The sequence below is a fragment of the Xyrauchen texanus genome, chromosome 15 (assembly GCF_025860055.1).
Source record: "Xyrauchen texanus isolate HMW12.3.18 chromosome 15, RBS_HiC_50CHRs, whole genome shotgun sequence".
Classification (NCBI taxonomy): domain Eukaryota; kingdom Metazoa; phylum Chordata; class Actinopteri; order Cypriniformes; family Catostomidae; genus Xyrauchen; species Xyrauchen texanus.
This window is the reverse complement of record NC_068290.1, coordinates 38,924,771-38,940,732: the sequence shown is the minus strand read 5'-3', so window position 1 is coordinate 38,940,732 and position 15,962 is coordinate 38,924,771. Positions and strand designations below refer to the sequence as shown.

Sequence of the window (15,962 nt, the reverse complement as noted above, 5' to 3'; positions counted from 1 at the left end):
GGAAATAAAAATGACATTCCCCGATGATTATATGTGTCATGAACGCTGTGCTCAGGAGAAACTTTTTTTCCCTCTTTTTATTTGGGCGGGGGGAGATACCGAGACGGGCGCCCTCTCCTCAGTAACTTAGATTAAACAAAGAAGATGGCGGTGGTGTGGCAATATTTTAGTTTCAGAGAAAGATCAGCGTTTTGCAGTTTGCAATACGTGTTCCATTGAAATTTCAAGAGGGGGGGCTGTTAGAAAGTCATTTAACACAACAAATCTCATTGGACATTTGAGAAGCAGGCATGAGGCGGTGTACGGCGATTACCTGCAAGCTGACCAAAAACGGAAAAATGAAGCCGCCAAGAAAGCGCAAACCCCCGGTAAGACTCAGACTTCAATTGACACGGCGTTTGAGAAAGCCAAACAGCTGCCTCCAGACAGAAAGCGAAACGCCAAAGCGAAACAAATAACAAACAAGGTGATGGAGTTCATCGCTTTAGATGACCAGCCTTTCTCTGTAGTGGAGGACGTGGGTTTTCAGAGTCTGATGAAGTTTATGGAGCCACGCTACACGCTGCCGAGCAGGTGTATGGGACGCGCGATGGAGAGCGCGCACATCACACAGAGCGCAAGAGGCAACGATCCGACAGATCAGGGCCCTCCCTGCATGATGTGTTTGAGGAGATTCTGGAAGAAAATGGACCAGAGAGGACAAGTACCTCTGTATCCCAACAACTGGGTATTTTCCTGGCAGAGACCACTATTCCCAGAGGTGAGAGCGCACTCTGCTATTGGAGAAATAACCACCTGCGTTTTCCAGAACTCGCACAAATGGCACGCAAATACCTTAGTGCGCCATGCACCAGCACCGAGAGTGAGCAGTTATTCAGCTCATGTCTTGGATGAAAAGCGAAATAGGCTTTGCTGTGACAAGGCAGAGATGCTTATCTTTGTAAAGAAAAACATGCATCTTATTAAGAAGTAGGCCAGAGATACAGCAGGTGACTTATGTCATTAATGATCAGAAGTGGAGGTACTGTTTTTGTTTTATAAGATGCCCCATGTTCCAGCCTGTGAGTTCTGAAACACTGTAATGTTTTATTCTGTATGAGAAATACACAAGGTGAAAGATAGCCCTATTTATGTTTGTATTTATTTTAATAACATAATTTATTTATTTCACTTGTTTTTGCATTTACACTTGATGTATTTATTTTTATTTATCAGAAAAATATGTTTTATTGGGCCAAGAAAATAATCTCATTGAGTAAGTTTTTGTTTATCAGGCTAAAACCACTCAAATAATTTTGTTGGGCAATGTACTGAAACAATCTTTTCATTGATTAGTTAGCAGTCAAAGGTTTTTGAATGTTATTTTTCAGAAAATAACTTGTTATAACTAATGTCAACCAGAAAGTGACATTAAAGGTTGTTTTTGTTTCATAAATTGGTCTGATTGAATTTGTGCTCATTCTAGGATAGTGTGATCAAGAGCCGAAAGACTTGTATGTTTCCGTGGCACAAAAGAAGGAATAAATAACAAAAAGAAAAAACATCGGCATCGGCCAAGTTGTTATGTTAAACATCGCTATCGGCCCAGAATTTCCCAATCGGTGCATCCCTACTTAATATGTTTAGAAAGTTTGGAGTGCATTTGGACTGTGAACTGTTCTTTATTCCTCTCCTCAATCAAGTGCGAGCTGAAGTGCTGCTCTCCCGTGTCATCGTTAGCATTTCAAACGATCTCATGTGGTGTTAAATTAAATCAGACGACTATTCGACAACGAACATTTTTGTCTACAATTTTTTATTGTCGACGTTGTCGATAATGTCAACCAAACGTTTCAGCCCTATTGTGAGGCTTCACACTATTCTCCGCGGCATCCACGCACAACTCACCATGTGCCCCACCAAGAGCGAAAACCACATTATAACGACCATGAGGAGGTTAACCCAACGTGACTCTATCCAACCTAGCAACCGGCCAATTGGTTGCTTAGGAAGCCTGACTGGAGACAATCAGCGCACCCTGGATTTGAACTTGGAGAATTGCATTATTAAAAGAGCATGGTATTTAAAAACAATTAATCTGTTAGGGTAATTTCACACCAGCACTTTTGTTGCGCACCCAAGTTCATTTGACGTAAAAGTTTGGTTTGTATGGTTGGCATAAATGCTGTTTTCTTAACTGAATCCACTTGAAAAGGTGGTATGGGGTTTGGTTCATGTAAACTCAGTTTGCTGCCAATATGATCACAATCTGTCCTGAATTCCCTGCTGAAAAGACCAGATTTGCTTGTCCTTTGCTAGTGTTTTGGGTGCTGCTTCCCCATCATGGAATGGTGTCCCCACCAGGCTTTTAAACTAGCTTAACCAGCTTCATCAGAAAGGTTTAGCTGGTGAAAAGCATGGCTTTTCTGGTCCACAAAATAGACCAGCACCAAACAGCATAAATCAGCCTAAACCAGCATGGGAATTGCATGCTGATTAAGTTGGTCTTTTCAGAAGGGTTGCAGAATTGAACAGCTATTGATTACATATAATTTCAGTAATACTAAGAGGAACCTCAACGCAGCACTTAAATGTCAGGGTATCTCTGGTGGGTGTGATATTGAGTGCATTTAGACTGGATCACGAACAGAGCTGTCCTCTTAACAGCTCCTGAACAATGAGCATTCTATTCCCTTACACAAACCACTGGCAGATTCTCTGCTAAACACTGGGACTTAACAAAGAACCCACAAAACAAACCAAACTGAGTTCAAGAAGGCAAGTCCTGATTGTCCTAAGGAGATAAAGAATCAGTGAAAGGTAAAAACGTAGCTCCCTAAAACAGAGTCCATTGAACAGAGAGAAAGAAACATCTGGGTCTCTGTCTGTACCTGGATCTCCACTTGTGGTTAGTAAACAGCATGCAAAGATTCCTCTGATGCAATCTGCAGAGGGTCAGATGGTAAAAATAGACTTGAGGAGCATGTCTTACTCAGCACTAGTTGGTCCACTTCCTGTGTAACTCGAGTTCCCAAAGGCATGTCCAAAAAAAAAAAGCACAGAAACCTCAAAGACTTTTTGTTGGCCTGTTGAGATGTTAAGACTTATGGAGAATTTGCTTTTACTTCTCATTTTCCCTTATATGGGCATTTTAGTGTAGGCAATGATGCTATTTCTAAGCAAGCTCTAAATCTTTAAACCTTCTCTCTGCTCATAGGAGCGAAACACAAATATATTACGATTTAAACACCCCGATGTTTATTCTGCAAGAGGATGTAACTGAGAGACCAGTCTGAGTGTAGAATCCCCAGTATCAAAAAATTAACTGTTAAGTTATTAACATTTTAAATAAATGATCCAGTTTTGAACTCTTATTTTGATGGACAAGATTGCGGCAGGAGAGATGACAGCGCAGACTGACCAATCATGTTTAAGGTCAACCCACATGTGCAAATGAAATATTCAAAAGGTATACATGTACTCACTTTACACAGAAGCAATAAACATAAGAAATCAAGCTGATTTCTTATATATTTACATTTTTACAATAAAAAGAACAATAAAAAAAAACAAGCCATTTTATAGGATTTCTAATCACAAAATTACTTTCTAAAATACTGCATTTGTACATTAGACCTTTTCGCACGTGAGTTTCTCTTATTCTGACAGATCCCCTAGCATGATTTCTTTAATGCTAGCTGTAATAATAAAAACACTTCACAATAGATGCACTGGAGGACAGATTATATATTATAAAAAATTAGGGGTGTGCAGCAAAGCCATTATCTGTATTTGTATCTGTATCTATTCATATGACAAAATGATCTATATCGGTCTCTGTATTCGATAGAACCAGGTGTGAGTGGGGCTTAATCCAGAAGTGTGTCAAAACTAAATAAAACGTCTAGGTTACTGTAGTAACCTCCGTTCCCTGATGGAGGGAACGAGACATTGTGTCGAGTGAAGTGACACTAGGGGACTTTCTTGAAGGCCTAGGTTACCTCTGAACTTGAGAAAAGGCCAATGAGAATTTGGCAGACAGAGTTTGCATGTCTCAACGAAGTCGAGACCGTGCCCATCCGATCTGAATTCACACCGTGTGCATTTTCATTCATAAGGTTTACACTTTAGAAATATTGGCTGCACAGATTCATAAATTCTTTGTAATATTGTATATGTTTATTTAAAATGTCACTTTATCCTTGTGCCTCTTGGATAATCAGTCATACGAATATTTTTTATATTATTCGGATTAATACGTTATTATTCATGCCTTTCCGAATAAGGTATTCGGCTTTGGGTACATCCCTATTAAACATATAGTGTGTTTTTTAGATGTTTATAATGATTGATTATGATAGATAAGATGCGATCGTGATTGCGCTTGCAGGCTATGCGTGCTGCCATATTGTTTACATTAAAATGTAGCATGGTATTCTGAGTTCGTCATAGCATAGAAGCATAAAAGGTCCTTAAAACCTAGCCCATCCACTTTACCAGCACTGGAAGTGGTGAGAATGTGTGATGGATGGAATGGGAGAAGGCTCGAGTAGACCAACTTCTTTGTATATTCTTACGTCAGAAAACATGGCCACTTCGCTGCATCAAAACAGTGCACTCCAACAGTCACAGCTTTAAACTTTTATTTAGTGATTGTTTGAATGTTTGTAACATAAAAAAAAAAAAAAACATAAAAAAAGATGTTGTGATGTTGAAAAGATAATTTATACAGTTGGTTCATTATTACAACCGCTTTAGTCCCTCTTTTGGTTGTAAACAGGAGCACGAATGTAGATCAAACTAGTTTGATTGAATGCCTCCAAGCCCAGCCTAGCATAATCAAACCAGTTTGATCATATGTACGAAAGGGTTAATAGAGAAATATGTAATGGTTGCATGCTATTGTTTTAATTTAACATGTTGATATTTATATAAATATGTAACTTTTTAATAAAGTACTTTCAATGAACATATTTCTACTCCGTTATATCAAATGTTTTTTCTAGTTTTATTAGTTTATATTTAGCAGGGACTTAAAAACATAATGTTTTTCATTTCGAATCATTCTGAGCAGAAACTATATGATCTTGAAAGAGAAACAAGGGATTGTTGTTAGATATTATGCATTTATACAGATTTGATGGTGCTAGTTTTTGACAAAGAAGTAGATTGAAATTAAATTACCCACACGGTGAATATACTGTATATACTTACAGTATATATCGTTTTTAGGCCTTACTTTGTAATAATGTTTGAATTCATATGGCTTTTCACTGCTAAAGAGCCAAAAGCAATGAGTGTATGCTCCCTTCTGTTTTACCCTATTTTTGGTTATTAAATCAGTATAAAGTTTTGACTTTGAGGAGTTTATTAGCTCCAGAACATGATCTGTGATTTCTCTCTCTCTGTGGGTATACTGCGGTTTAAATAATTTGACCTGCATGTAAGGTGACGTTTAGACCAAACATGTCCATTCGTGTGTGCGTACATGCAGGAGAGAGAAATTTAGGCTATTAATTGATTTTAAATGGCCAGATGTATATTTGAATATTTTTGTTCAGAGTTCGACCAATATGTTTTTTTTTAATGGCTGATGCCGATATCCAGAGTAGCTTGACTGTAAGTTTAACTACTTTAAGTTATGAGTAGCTTGTGTCTTGGGATGCTGCAGTTTCAAAGTAACCCAAACACTAGTTCAGTAGCAGTGCATAAATTGTTGCTGTGAAATGGAGAATTTTGAGAATTCACTAGTATTGGCTGCTGAAATTTTGTTATTGTGACAAATCTGATTGCGAGTGTGAATGTACTGTGTGTATAAACATGTGACTTAAAGATCCAACACCTGTTTCTCTCTCTCTCTCTGACTTCATCTTACATAACACATCACTCCATCTGCTCATCAAAGCAGTTAACCCACATCAGTCATGCGCTCCACCTGCATTCCTCTCCAGCAGGATAACAGCTCTCTCCAGTGCAACTATGTGCAGTGCATTCCCACTATCTTTAGTCTCATAAGCCACGTCAACAGGTGGACATGCACACAGACACATTTACTGCACTCATAAAAAGCCTCTGGACACACACAGAGAACAAAAGACCCATGACGCTGTGGGTCAAAGGCAGTCATGCAGAGGAAAAGCTCAAAAATTCACATTTTCCTTTTGAAAGATTTGCATGAAATGAAGGTTTATCTAAACTTCTATCTGAGTTCTATTTAGTTTAGTTAACTTAGACCCAACTCTGGTTCATTTTATCCCATATGCTCTTGCACATACATGCACACACATACTGTATACTGGCCACAAAAAGTATTTGGACACATCATCTGCAAACAAATGATGCTTGACCTTTTCTCTGAACTACTTTTACAATTACAGTTAAGCAACTGGTGTCAAGGTGATTTTTCATTGACACATAAAATCAGTTCCCCTCAAGTTCACAGAGGTGTCTAGACTGATTCTCATGAAACCTGTCATGAAAATATCCGGGTCCTACTTTACTCTAAAATTAAAAGAAACAAATCTGAAATAATATTTTGCATATAGAAAATAAAGCCTATTTTTAAGGCCATAAAAAAAAAATATAATATATATATATATATATATATATATATATATATATATATATATATATATTTATTTATTTTTTTAATTTACATTATTTTCTTGACAGTTATACACGTTTAACCTTCCAATTTTCATTACGGCAATGCAAAAAAGATGGTCATTATGGGATTTTCATTACTGCATCATGAAAAATTATATATAATTTAAATTGTAAAGAATTCAATCATTATAGCAGTACTGCCTTTCTTTGTTACTGATTTTCATTTAAAAAATCATTGTACAACAGCATCTTTTGTACTGTAAACTGTAAAACAATATTGCTGTAACGGTTATTTAAATCATTGTTAAAAACAATGGGATTAGTAAAGTACGATAATGAGAAGTGCTTAAGTGTCCTGAAAAAAAAAGTCACAGTGCAAAAACAAAATGTAGTCCTAAATGTAGGCCTAATTTTCTTTAATGCACAATTAGGGCTGTCCCGATTACTACATTCGGCTGTTTTAGTGCTTTCATGATTATGACAATTCAATTTCATTCAAATTGTCATACTTCTTAAGTGTACAGTATGTGTGCTTCATGAACATTTAAGAAGTAATTTATTCATTTTCAAATTGAAATTATATAATACAATATGGATATACATGTATGATTTCCTTTAAGACTTTAAAACATTGCACAGGGCTAGAATGATGAAAAATTATATTTTAAATACTACATAATATTTTCAAATACTTCAAATATGTCTCTCATTTTGGTCAACTTTGGTCTTTGTCAATTTTACATTTACATTGTTGTTTTATATTATATTATATTATTAAAGCAATATCACACGAGCACTGTATGGCCCTACATCAGCATGGCTGTGATTCGGCCACAGGTAATCAGAGCCGTGCAAATTTAGGGCCATACAGCATGATTTTGAGTGTAATATTGCTTTTATACAGTTAAACAAAAAAGTAAATAAAAACATCTGGTAAAACTAAGGACTTTCTCAAAATAAACGCACTTGTGCATGGAACTACTTTCTTAAGCCAATGATTAGGATCTGCCGTTCCTAATTCAAAAGATGCGCACAAGCCTCCGTTACTAATTAAAAAACATCACTTTAGAACTAGAAACTATGGCTTGGGCTGTTTCTAACAAGTTAAGTTATTGGTGAAACAAGGTTGTGTGTGTGTGTGTGTATGTTTGAGAGAGAGAGAGAGACAGAGAGTGATTGAGCATGTAAACTCCGGTAGGTAAGCTCCTTTAGTATGTGTGATTACTTCGTCTTTTGTGTCTCTCAGCTGTGATAAGCCTTAATGCTGAAGCTGTTAGTTTAACTCTATTTCCCAGTTGTAGTCTAGTAGTAATCCAAGCGATCATGGAGCAAGAGACAATACCGATGACTTCAAAGAAACCGCTCGCTGACTGGCAGCGCTGAACGTCCTCAACTCAACTAGCTCACATAAAAATGGTCTTTTGACACCAACTGCTGGCTAAAATCTTTAATGTCAGGGAAAAATGAAAAGACACATCTAGCAGCTTTTAAAACATCTGAGCTGTTCTTACACTTTAGTTTAGAATCCCGTGAACACAAACATAGTGATACAAAGAGTGAAGCATCCGAGTGCTGATGTTGTGAGAGATCAGCACTCTTGAAATGCCTCTCGTCCAATCAGATTCAAGGACCGGAACTAACTTTTCTATATATTATATTAAGCCATTTTATATTATTTTATTATATTATTTTAAGGCTCTCTGATTTAATGAGCCCTTATTTCTCATGAAGTAAGACCTCTGCAATTCTCTGTGCATTTGAAAATATGTTAGTCTATCATCACCACAGAAATAGATTAAATGGCCCCTTTCACAAATGCACCAGGTAAATTACAGGAAAATCATTGGGTTGCCTTTACTGGTAAATGTACTGCATGTGCTGTTCACACATACCATCAAGATGGACATTTATAAGCACTAATGATACAACTTTTCATCAAGGGAAATTATCAGAGCAAAATTATGTCAACACATGACCTCTAACCTTAAAATTGCAGTACATTTTCTAGAAAACGCTGTACGTGTGAAAGGGGCTAGTGTCTCCTCTATGTGAACCCCCATTGACCGAGAACATTTGCCATTACACGAATGCTATGTTAAACAGAAACCGGAGCAGTTTGCCATTACTATCAATATCCTCACATACATTCTTGCAGGAGTTTGGTGCAAACCACTGCAGATGGCGTGCACACAGTAATGCTGCTCCCTATATGCATAATAAGCAGTCTGCATAGGGCACCATCTTACCCTAGGGGGGCACCAGAAACTCCACCGGCTGGCATTCCTCGCACATTAGATGTTATTCAATGACCCGATAGCAGTCACAGAACACAGACAATCGCCTCGCAACTCAATATATCTATTGTTTTGTTATTTGTTATCTAATGCAATGACATTCATACATTTCCAAATATGGCTCAAGTGTTCAAATTATTTTTGGGGGCCACTGTATATGACTAAATCCCAAGCTACAAACACAAAATGCTCACACATAGTATCAGACCTAGTTTTTCCTGCCTCAACAATGTCAATATGACAGTCCACTCTAAACACAAACATGCATATACATAGACTTAACAAATGCAAACAAATAATTCCATGATAAATTCTGAAATAGTTAAAGTGAGTGTAAAAACAGTGATACAATATGAGGGCAGTGCTTGTTTGAGGTACTTACTGCAAGCGCTACAAGTGAAGCAACTGTCATGATACAGGCTGCCCATGGCCTGACACGCCTGACTGGCTCCATAAACAGCCTTGCTGCACTTCACACAACTGCCTGCAAAAGAGAAAGGCAAAATAAAATCAGGTCAAGTTTGCACTTTATTATATAGCCCATGTCATAAAGTAGAGAGAGAGAGAGAGAGAGAGAGAGGGGCACTACAGGATAATCTTACTCTAAATGAGAGCACTGCAGAAGATCTGTGTTGTGACTACGGATGTGCGAGACTAGTCGACTAAACGGTTCTGATGCTGCTAGTTGACACTGGAATTACTAGTCGGTTAATATACTGATTATCTTTTTTACACATTTACGCTTGGCTTTATATTTTGGCAGAGGCTGTGCTTAAATTAGTGTCATATTAATGTTACATATTTGAAATAGAATTAATAATAGAGAGGATTTCTGGAGCAGATACAGAGTTTAATTTAATCTCAGGCTGTGCATCTTCTTCCATCTCTCACTCGTGACATGCGCAGGAAAATGTCCTCTCGCTAGACAAGCAAATTCAGCAAAGTAGTAATGAAATCACTTCGGTGGTGCATTAATCGGCTTTCCAAACATTTGAAAGTCCCTATGGATGTTTTCACATTTGAGTTTTCTTTAAATCTGTGCATGCTTGTAAGTTATTTTTCTTCTGTGTAGGCTTTTTTAAGCGCAGGATAGCCACCTCAGGTGAGTCACATACTGTCTTCACCGGACCATGTTGACGTGTTAATTTTGCTCATCAAAAGATATATACTTTGGAGTAAGTAGCCTAGAAAATTACAGTTTTAGGCTAGGTATGCCATTTTTTTAATCTGCTGATTAAGAAGGCTATTTTCAACCAGGTGCATCTTTTATTCTGTGTGCATGTCATGTTTAGAGAACATTAGATTTATTGCAGGCTACATCACAGGCCTATTTTTCCGATCATTTTTTTTGTTTTTTTTTTACATGGTAACTGTTATTGGTTAACGTTCTTTACCAAACAGCTGTCATATTAGATCAATGGCTGAAGCACAACTGCACATCGTGAAATACGCGCAACTTTTCAACTTGTTTTTTTTCCTCTCGTAGATTTGGCTTTATCTAGCTGTTAATTATTTTCAACAATGTCCTGACTGTTTTAATATGTTAAGTAACTTTTACGTGGTGAATTCCGTTTGAACTATTCATTCAATTGTTTTCAATAAATATGCCTGTTAAATATTCGCAAACGTTGATTCAGTGAATGCGTGCCATGGCTGAAACATACTCCAAGCAAGTAAGTGAATGTAGGGCTGGAAAATATATAGAATATTAATAATATAATCTAGATAATTTTGCTGCCGATGTAAAATTGACCAATATCGTGTATATCACAATGATTTTAATGTGCTTTCATTTGGTCATTCATTTTCATAAAGAGCACATCAATAGACTAATTTCATGATCCTTCAGGGCTGCACAATTAATCAAAATAACATCAAAATGGCAAGTTGGTCATATGTGATTATTAATCCACAAAAGGCTGAGATTTAAAGACAGATGAACATGATCTGTGTGAGATTTAGAACAAACCAGTGATGTGCTGATCTGTGTGCATGCACATGCTGGTGCTCTCAAAACAGTACACGTGCATTGTGAAATCAAAGTAATGTAGGTTCAAGAATTTGCGCAATTCCAAACAATTCAGAGCCGCCAATGATATTATACAAATCTACAAACGCGGCACTGTATAACAGAAAAGGAAATTACAGCATTTCAGCAAATGCAGAACATTGCAAACTGTCAAATACACATTGCCTTTTCTGTGTTGAAATAAAAGCTCCTTGTGAAGTTGAAGTAAATATGACAGTACAATCTGTGTCAAAATAAAAGTCCCAGGTGAAGGTGAAGTAAACAGGACAGAAATATATTACTTTTGTATAACACAAATCTAATAATCAGAATAATAATGATAATTCAGCATTGCATTTTAATAGTAAGCCTGACTGGGGCCTGGGTAGCTCAGCAAGTAAAGACGCTGACTACCGAACCTGGAGTCACAAGTTTGAATCTAGATGTGCTGAGTGACTCCAGTCAGGCTTCCTAAGCAACCAGTTGGACCGGTTGCTAGGGTGGGCAGGGTCACATTGGGTTAACCTCTTCGTGGTCGCTATAATGTGGTTCTCGCTCTCAGTGGGGTGCGTGGTGAGTTGTGTGTGGAATGGATGCCTCCACACACGCTAGGTCTCCGCAGTAACCCGCTCAACAAGCCACGTGATAAAATGCACGGATTGACGGTCTCAGAAGCGGAGGCAACTGAGATTCCTCTGCCACCCGGATTGAGGTGGGTCACTACGCCACCATGAGGACTTAGAGTGCATTGGGAATTGGGCATTCCAAATTGGGGAGAAAAATAGGGAACAAAACAAACAAACGTGTTCCACAGTAATAATTTAGTATAATGCAATGTTCAACTGGGGTTTACAAAATAAGTCAGTGAAGTAGCTTTGCTACTTATTTACATACTTGAGTATACATTTAGTCAAATGTGTCCAAAATTTTAGAAGGATATATTTTTTTTAACATTGCAATAAGGCTTATTAACTAAATTGATCAACAAGACTAATGATGGATTATACTAGCCCGCCAGCTAGACCAGCACCAAACCAGCACTTTCCAGCATAAACCAGCCTAGAAATTCATCCTGGTCCTAACTGGTCTTTTCAGCAGGGCTGATTGAGAAGCAATGTCATGAGCATTTCTATTATAAATATCATACAAGATAAATGGGTTTGTGTGTTTCTTGTGAATAAAACAGCTTGACACCCTAAGACAGTGTGGCTAATCATCCTACTGCTGATAGTTTACATGTGCACAAACACACACATAAATAGACCACATGGTAATGTGAGAGCTAATTAGTAAACAACCAGACCCCTATGAACTTAAAAGAACATTACATTAAGATAAGCTTAAGATGAAATCACAAGACTGGCTGTTAGAGAGGTGAAAGGCGAGCACAAATGGGTCTTTGTAATTCTCTGTTGGTTCGGGCTGTTCTACGTGGCATGCGATGTGCTTGGAGAACACTGAAGTAAGCATGAGCAGCAGTTTCCTACTGAGATAACACCATTACACAGACAGAGGTCTTCTCTTAGAGGACAACATCAGGGAGGGCCGGCACAAAAGAGCCTCTGTTTCATCTGGTATTCAGCAAACATCACGCTTACAAGTTCTGCCCACTCAGCAAAGACACACTAAGAACAGTCTCACAAATCCTAGCAGACCCACATCTACCTTAAAAAAGGCTTTCCATTAAAATATTTTAAGTCAATCATTTAAACACCATTTTGTAGCACATTTAAATCAGTTAAGGGAATGCTCCTCTTTAAATTCAAGTTCTATGGACAGCATCATATACTGTAAATACCTATGACATGCTGTTGATTACCAGAGAAAATTATTTCAACTTGTCTCCCAGTTTGTAAAAACAAGCAAAAGTGCATCGAAGTCTTCTGATTGGCTGATCAAAGAATGTGACACCAGCCTGGAGTCATACACTATTTGTTTGCTGTTTACACATTCTAGTGCTGTCACAGAGACAGGTGAAATATCTCAGGACTTTTTTTCAGCTATATCTTTTCGGGAACATTTTTCTGCATACCATTCCATAAAAAAATTGCTTAAACAGCACATTTAAAAGCATCAAACTTAGACAGTGCACTATATGAAGCAGATTTCTAATGAACATCAACATCCTGTTCTGTGGAACTAACACAGCATTACAAGAAGTTGGATGAAATATGCAGGAGGACGTTCTCACATTACAACACAATACAATATAGCACATAGGTCAATATTGAAAATTAGCCACTGAAAACTGGGAAGCCCAATCAATAGACATCCAATCATCAGTGGTATTCATTTACGCACAACAAATAAAAGGCTGAGCCTGTTTTTTAGATGGTTATTAATACATACAGATTAATATATCCAAAATTAACACTCAACAAGCACCAATGTGATTAAAAACAATTTGCCAGTTGGCCAGGTACTTTATTAGCAACTGCAACACAATACATTGTTAAATAAAAAAATCGCTTTCCACCGTCGGGCTGAGCAGTTACAGCTTCAGAATCATATCAATCAATTCTGTACCAATCAGGGCTTGTCGACATGGATACGATTCCCTTTTCAATCGTGGTGCTGTAAAATCAGAATTAGAACTGAAGAAGTGACCAATCGTGAGTTGCCATATCTCTACAGGTGTTCCACCTGCATAATTGTCTGTCCTGAGTACATTTAGCTAATGGTTAGTAATCGTACCATACTGAACTGTGCTTAAGTGGAAATGCTCCTGGAAACATACTCACTGTACTCAGAACCGCTCATTCTGATGGTGGAAAAGCTGCTAAACTGTAATAACAAGTCTGCTGATCAAATTAAAACAAGCAAACCAGAAAATGTTGTGTAGGATGCCATAATTATATTTTCAGAACTCCACAAGGCAATATTATACTCCCCACTTTAAGCAACCAAAATGAAAATATGAGGGACAAAACCATAATGAAATGTCTTCATGTTTTTCAAACGACAGGTGCCATTTTACAAAGAGACGGAGATCTCATATAATGCTCTGTGTGACATAATGGCTTCCGTTGTCTGCCACAAAAGAATGAAAGAACAGCTAAATAATGTCACATTATCATAAGGGTATGGGTATTTTTATAAATAATAATAATGCAAAATATAGTTTAATGGCTTAAAAGAAATATATAGATAGTATCTTAACAGGTTGGACAAAAAGTTCATTTTGGACCCTGAGTACAGCACATCTACCAAGTTGGGTATTACTCAAGAGCTGTGGGACAGGAAGCCAAGAATCCTAGACAACAATTAAGATAAAGCCATCCAGTAGACAGGAAGATTAAGGAATCCTTTATCAAAAGAGCGCAAGCCACAAAGCATGAATGCCTGCTTTGGAAATGTCTGTGTGCACAAGGCGGGTCTCCTCCACCCCCAACTAACGTCTCTTCCAGTGCAGGGCTCCAGACTAATATTTGAGAGTGGTAGCACTGGTGCCACCAAGTTCTACAGTTGGCACCAGTACCTGAGTGGGTGCGGGGGTGAGGGGTGGTTCCTAACAAGATGTGATGTGTCACCGTGATATTCATACACTAAAATGATTATAAATGACATTAAAAGCAGATGATACAACAGTCAGATAAAACAGTCTGTTTATCGAACGTACCTAATTTTTCACAGAAGCTGTATGGACATACACTTTCTATGACGCATCTCAAGGGGATAGTACATGATCACACACATACACAGGGCAAAGATACTTTATGAATCGCATCAAAATTCAGTCTATTCCAATTTTTTATGCTAACACACTCATGCAGTACTTGTTGTTTCATCAATCTCCATGTGACAGGGAAGCGGAGAGAAAGCCATAATGAGCTGCCAGTGTGTGCATGTGTCTATAGAGCTCTGGTTGAAGAGAACGAGACCTCAAACTAGGGTTGCAACAGTATGAGATTTTCACGGTACATAACCGTCTCAGAAAATATCACGGTTTCACGGTATATGGTATTACACAATTATTATTATCAGTTACAATGACCCTTAAAGGAGTGAAAACAGAAGGTTTTTTTTAATTATTATTAGGGCCCAAGCTCTGTAAATGCAGAGGACCAATTGTTTTCCTAAGGATTACTGTTAACATTATTCTTTTCAAGGTTTCTGGGGCTTTTAGGTCCCTTAATATGCAAAAAATTTGCACACACATCAGAATCCTCGGCCATTAGAGCTTAGCAAATGTTCACATGGGGGTATCAAGGGGGGGCTCTCTGCCGACCCCTTGAAAATTTTATTTTTGGGAGGCTCTGTAGCACATGCCTTTTCACCTACAGTCACCAAACTTTGTACACATATAGATCTCATCAAGCTGGACAACTTTCACCCTCATAGTCATATGCTCTGCCCAACAGGAAGTCTGCCATGTTGCATTGTTTGAAAAAATGCATGCTCTGGAATTTGAAGAACTCCTCATTGGGGAATTATGTGACAGGCACCAAACGTGGGCAACATCATGCCAAGACATTGAAGATGCTAAATTGTGAATAGATTTTTGATATTTCTAACAGTGTTTCCATGGCGAGGCGATAAATTAATGGCAAAAAATTAAAAAGAGGAAGTGCTCATATCTTCGCCGTACATTATGCGATTTAGATCAAAATTGAGATTTATGTTTGGTATTGGGGGATGATCACATGGATATGACTATAGTGGGGCACAATCATAGTGCCTGCAACTGGCAGAAGGAAGTGTGGAAATTTTTAGAGTATATCATGATCGCGAGCTGGTTCTGTTACACTTGTGTGAAAGTGCAGATGAGAAGCCTTTAGCTGATTGTGAAATTATCATTAAATCTGCCTCTGCAAATAGTCTATCACTTGGACAGCTGCCGAAATATCTTCAGTGGGAGATCCATGTCATTGCTCTTTCCCTGCTGTCCGCGACCATGTCCGAATAGACCGGCGACCCAAATGATCCGATCTTCCCTTCACTAACAGGCAGCCTATGAGGAAAGGAGATGCGCACGTGCAAGTGAGATTCTCCGTCCTGTTGCATTTTTTTCTCGATACCGTAGATAAGCAAATGTACATTATATGAAAACCTTACATTTTCATAAGTGGTATACC

At 37.9% G+C, this 15,962-nt stretch overlaps 1 protein-coding gene across 1 annotated transcript in view; it reads right to left on the bottom strand.

Annotated features, from left to right (window-relative positions):
• LOC127655607 (LIM domain-containing protein 1-like) overlaps positions 1 to 15,962 on the bottom strand; it is a 69,039-nt gene that overhangs the window by 39,826 nt on the left and 13,251 nt on the right. Inside the window, exon 2 of the mRNA XM_052143494.1 lies at positions 9,262 to 9,363. Coding sequence (XP_051999454.1) covers positions 9,262 to 9,363 — 102 coding nt within the window. The remainder of the gene's footprint in view (positions 1 to 9,261; positions 9,364 to 15,962) is intronic.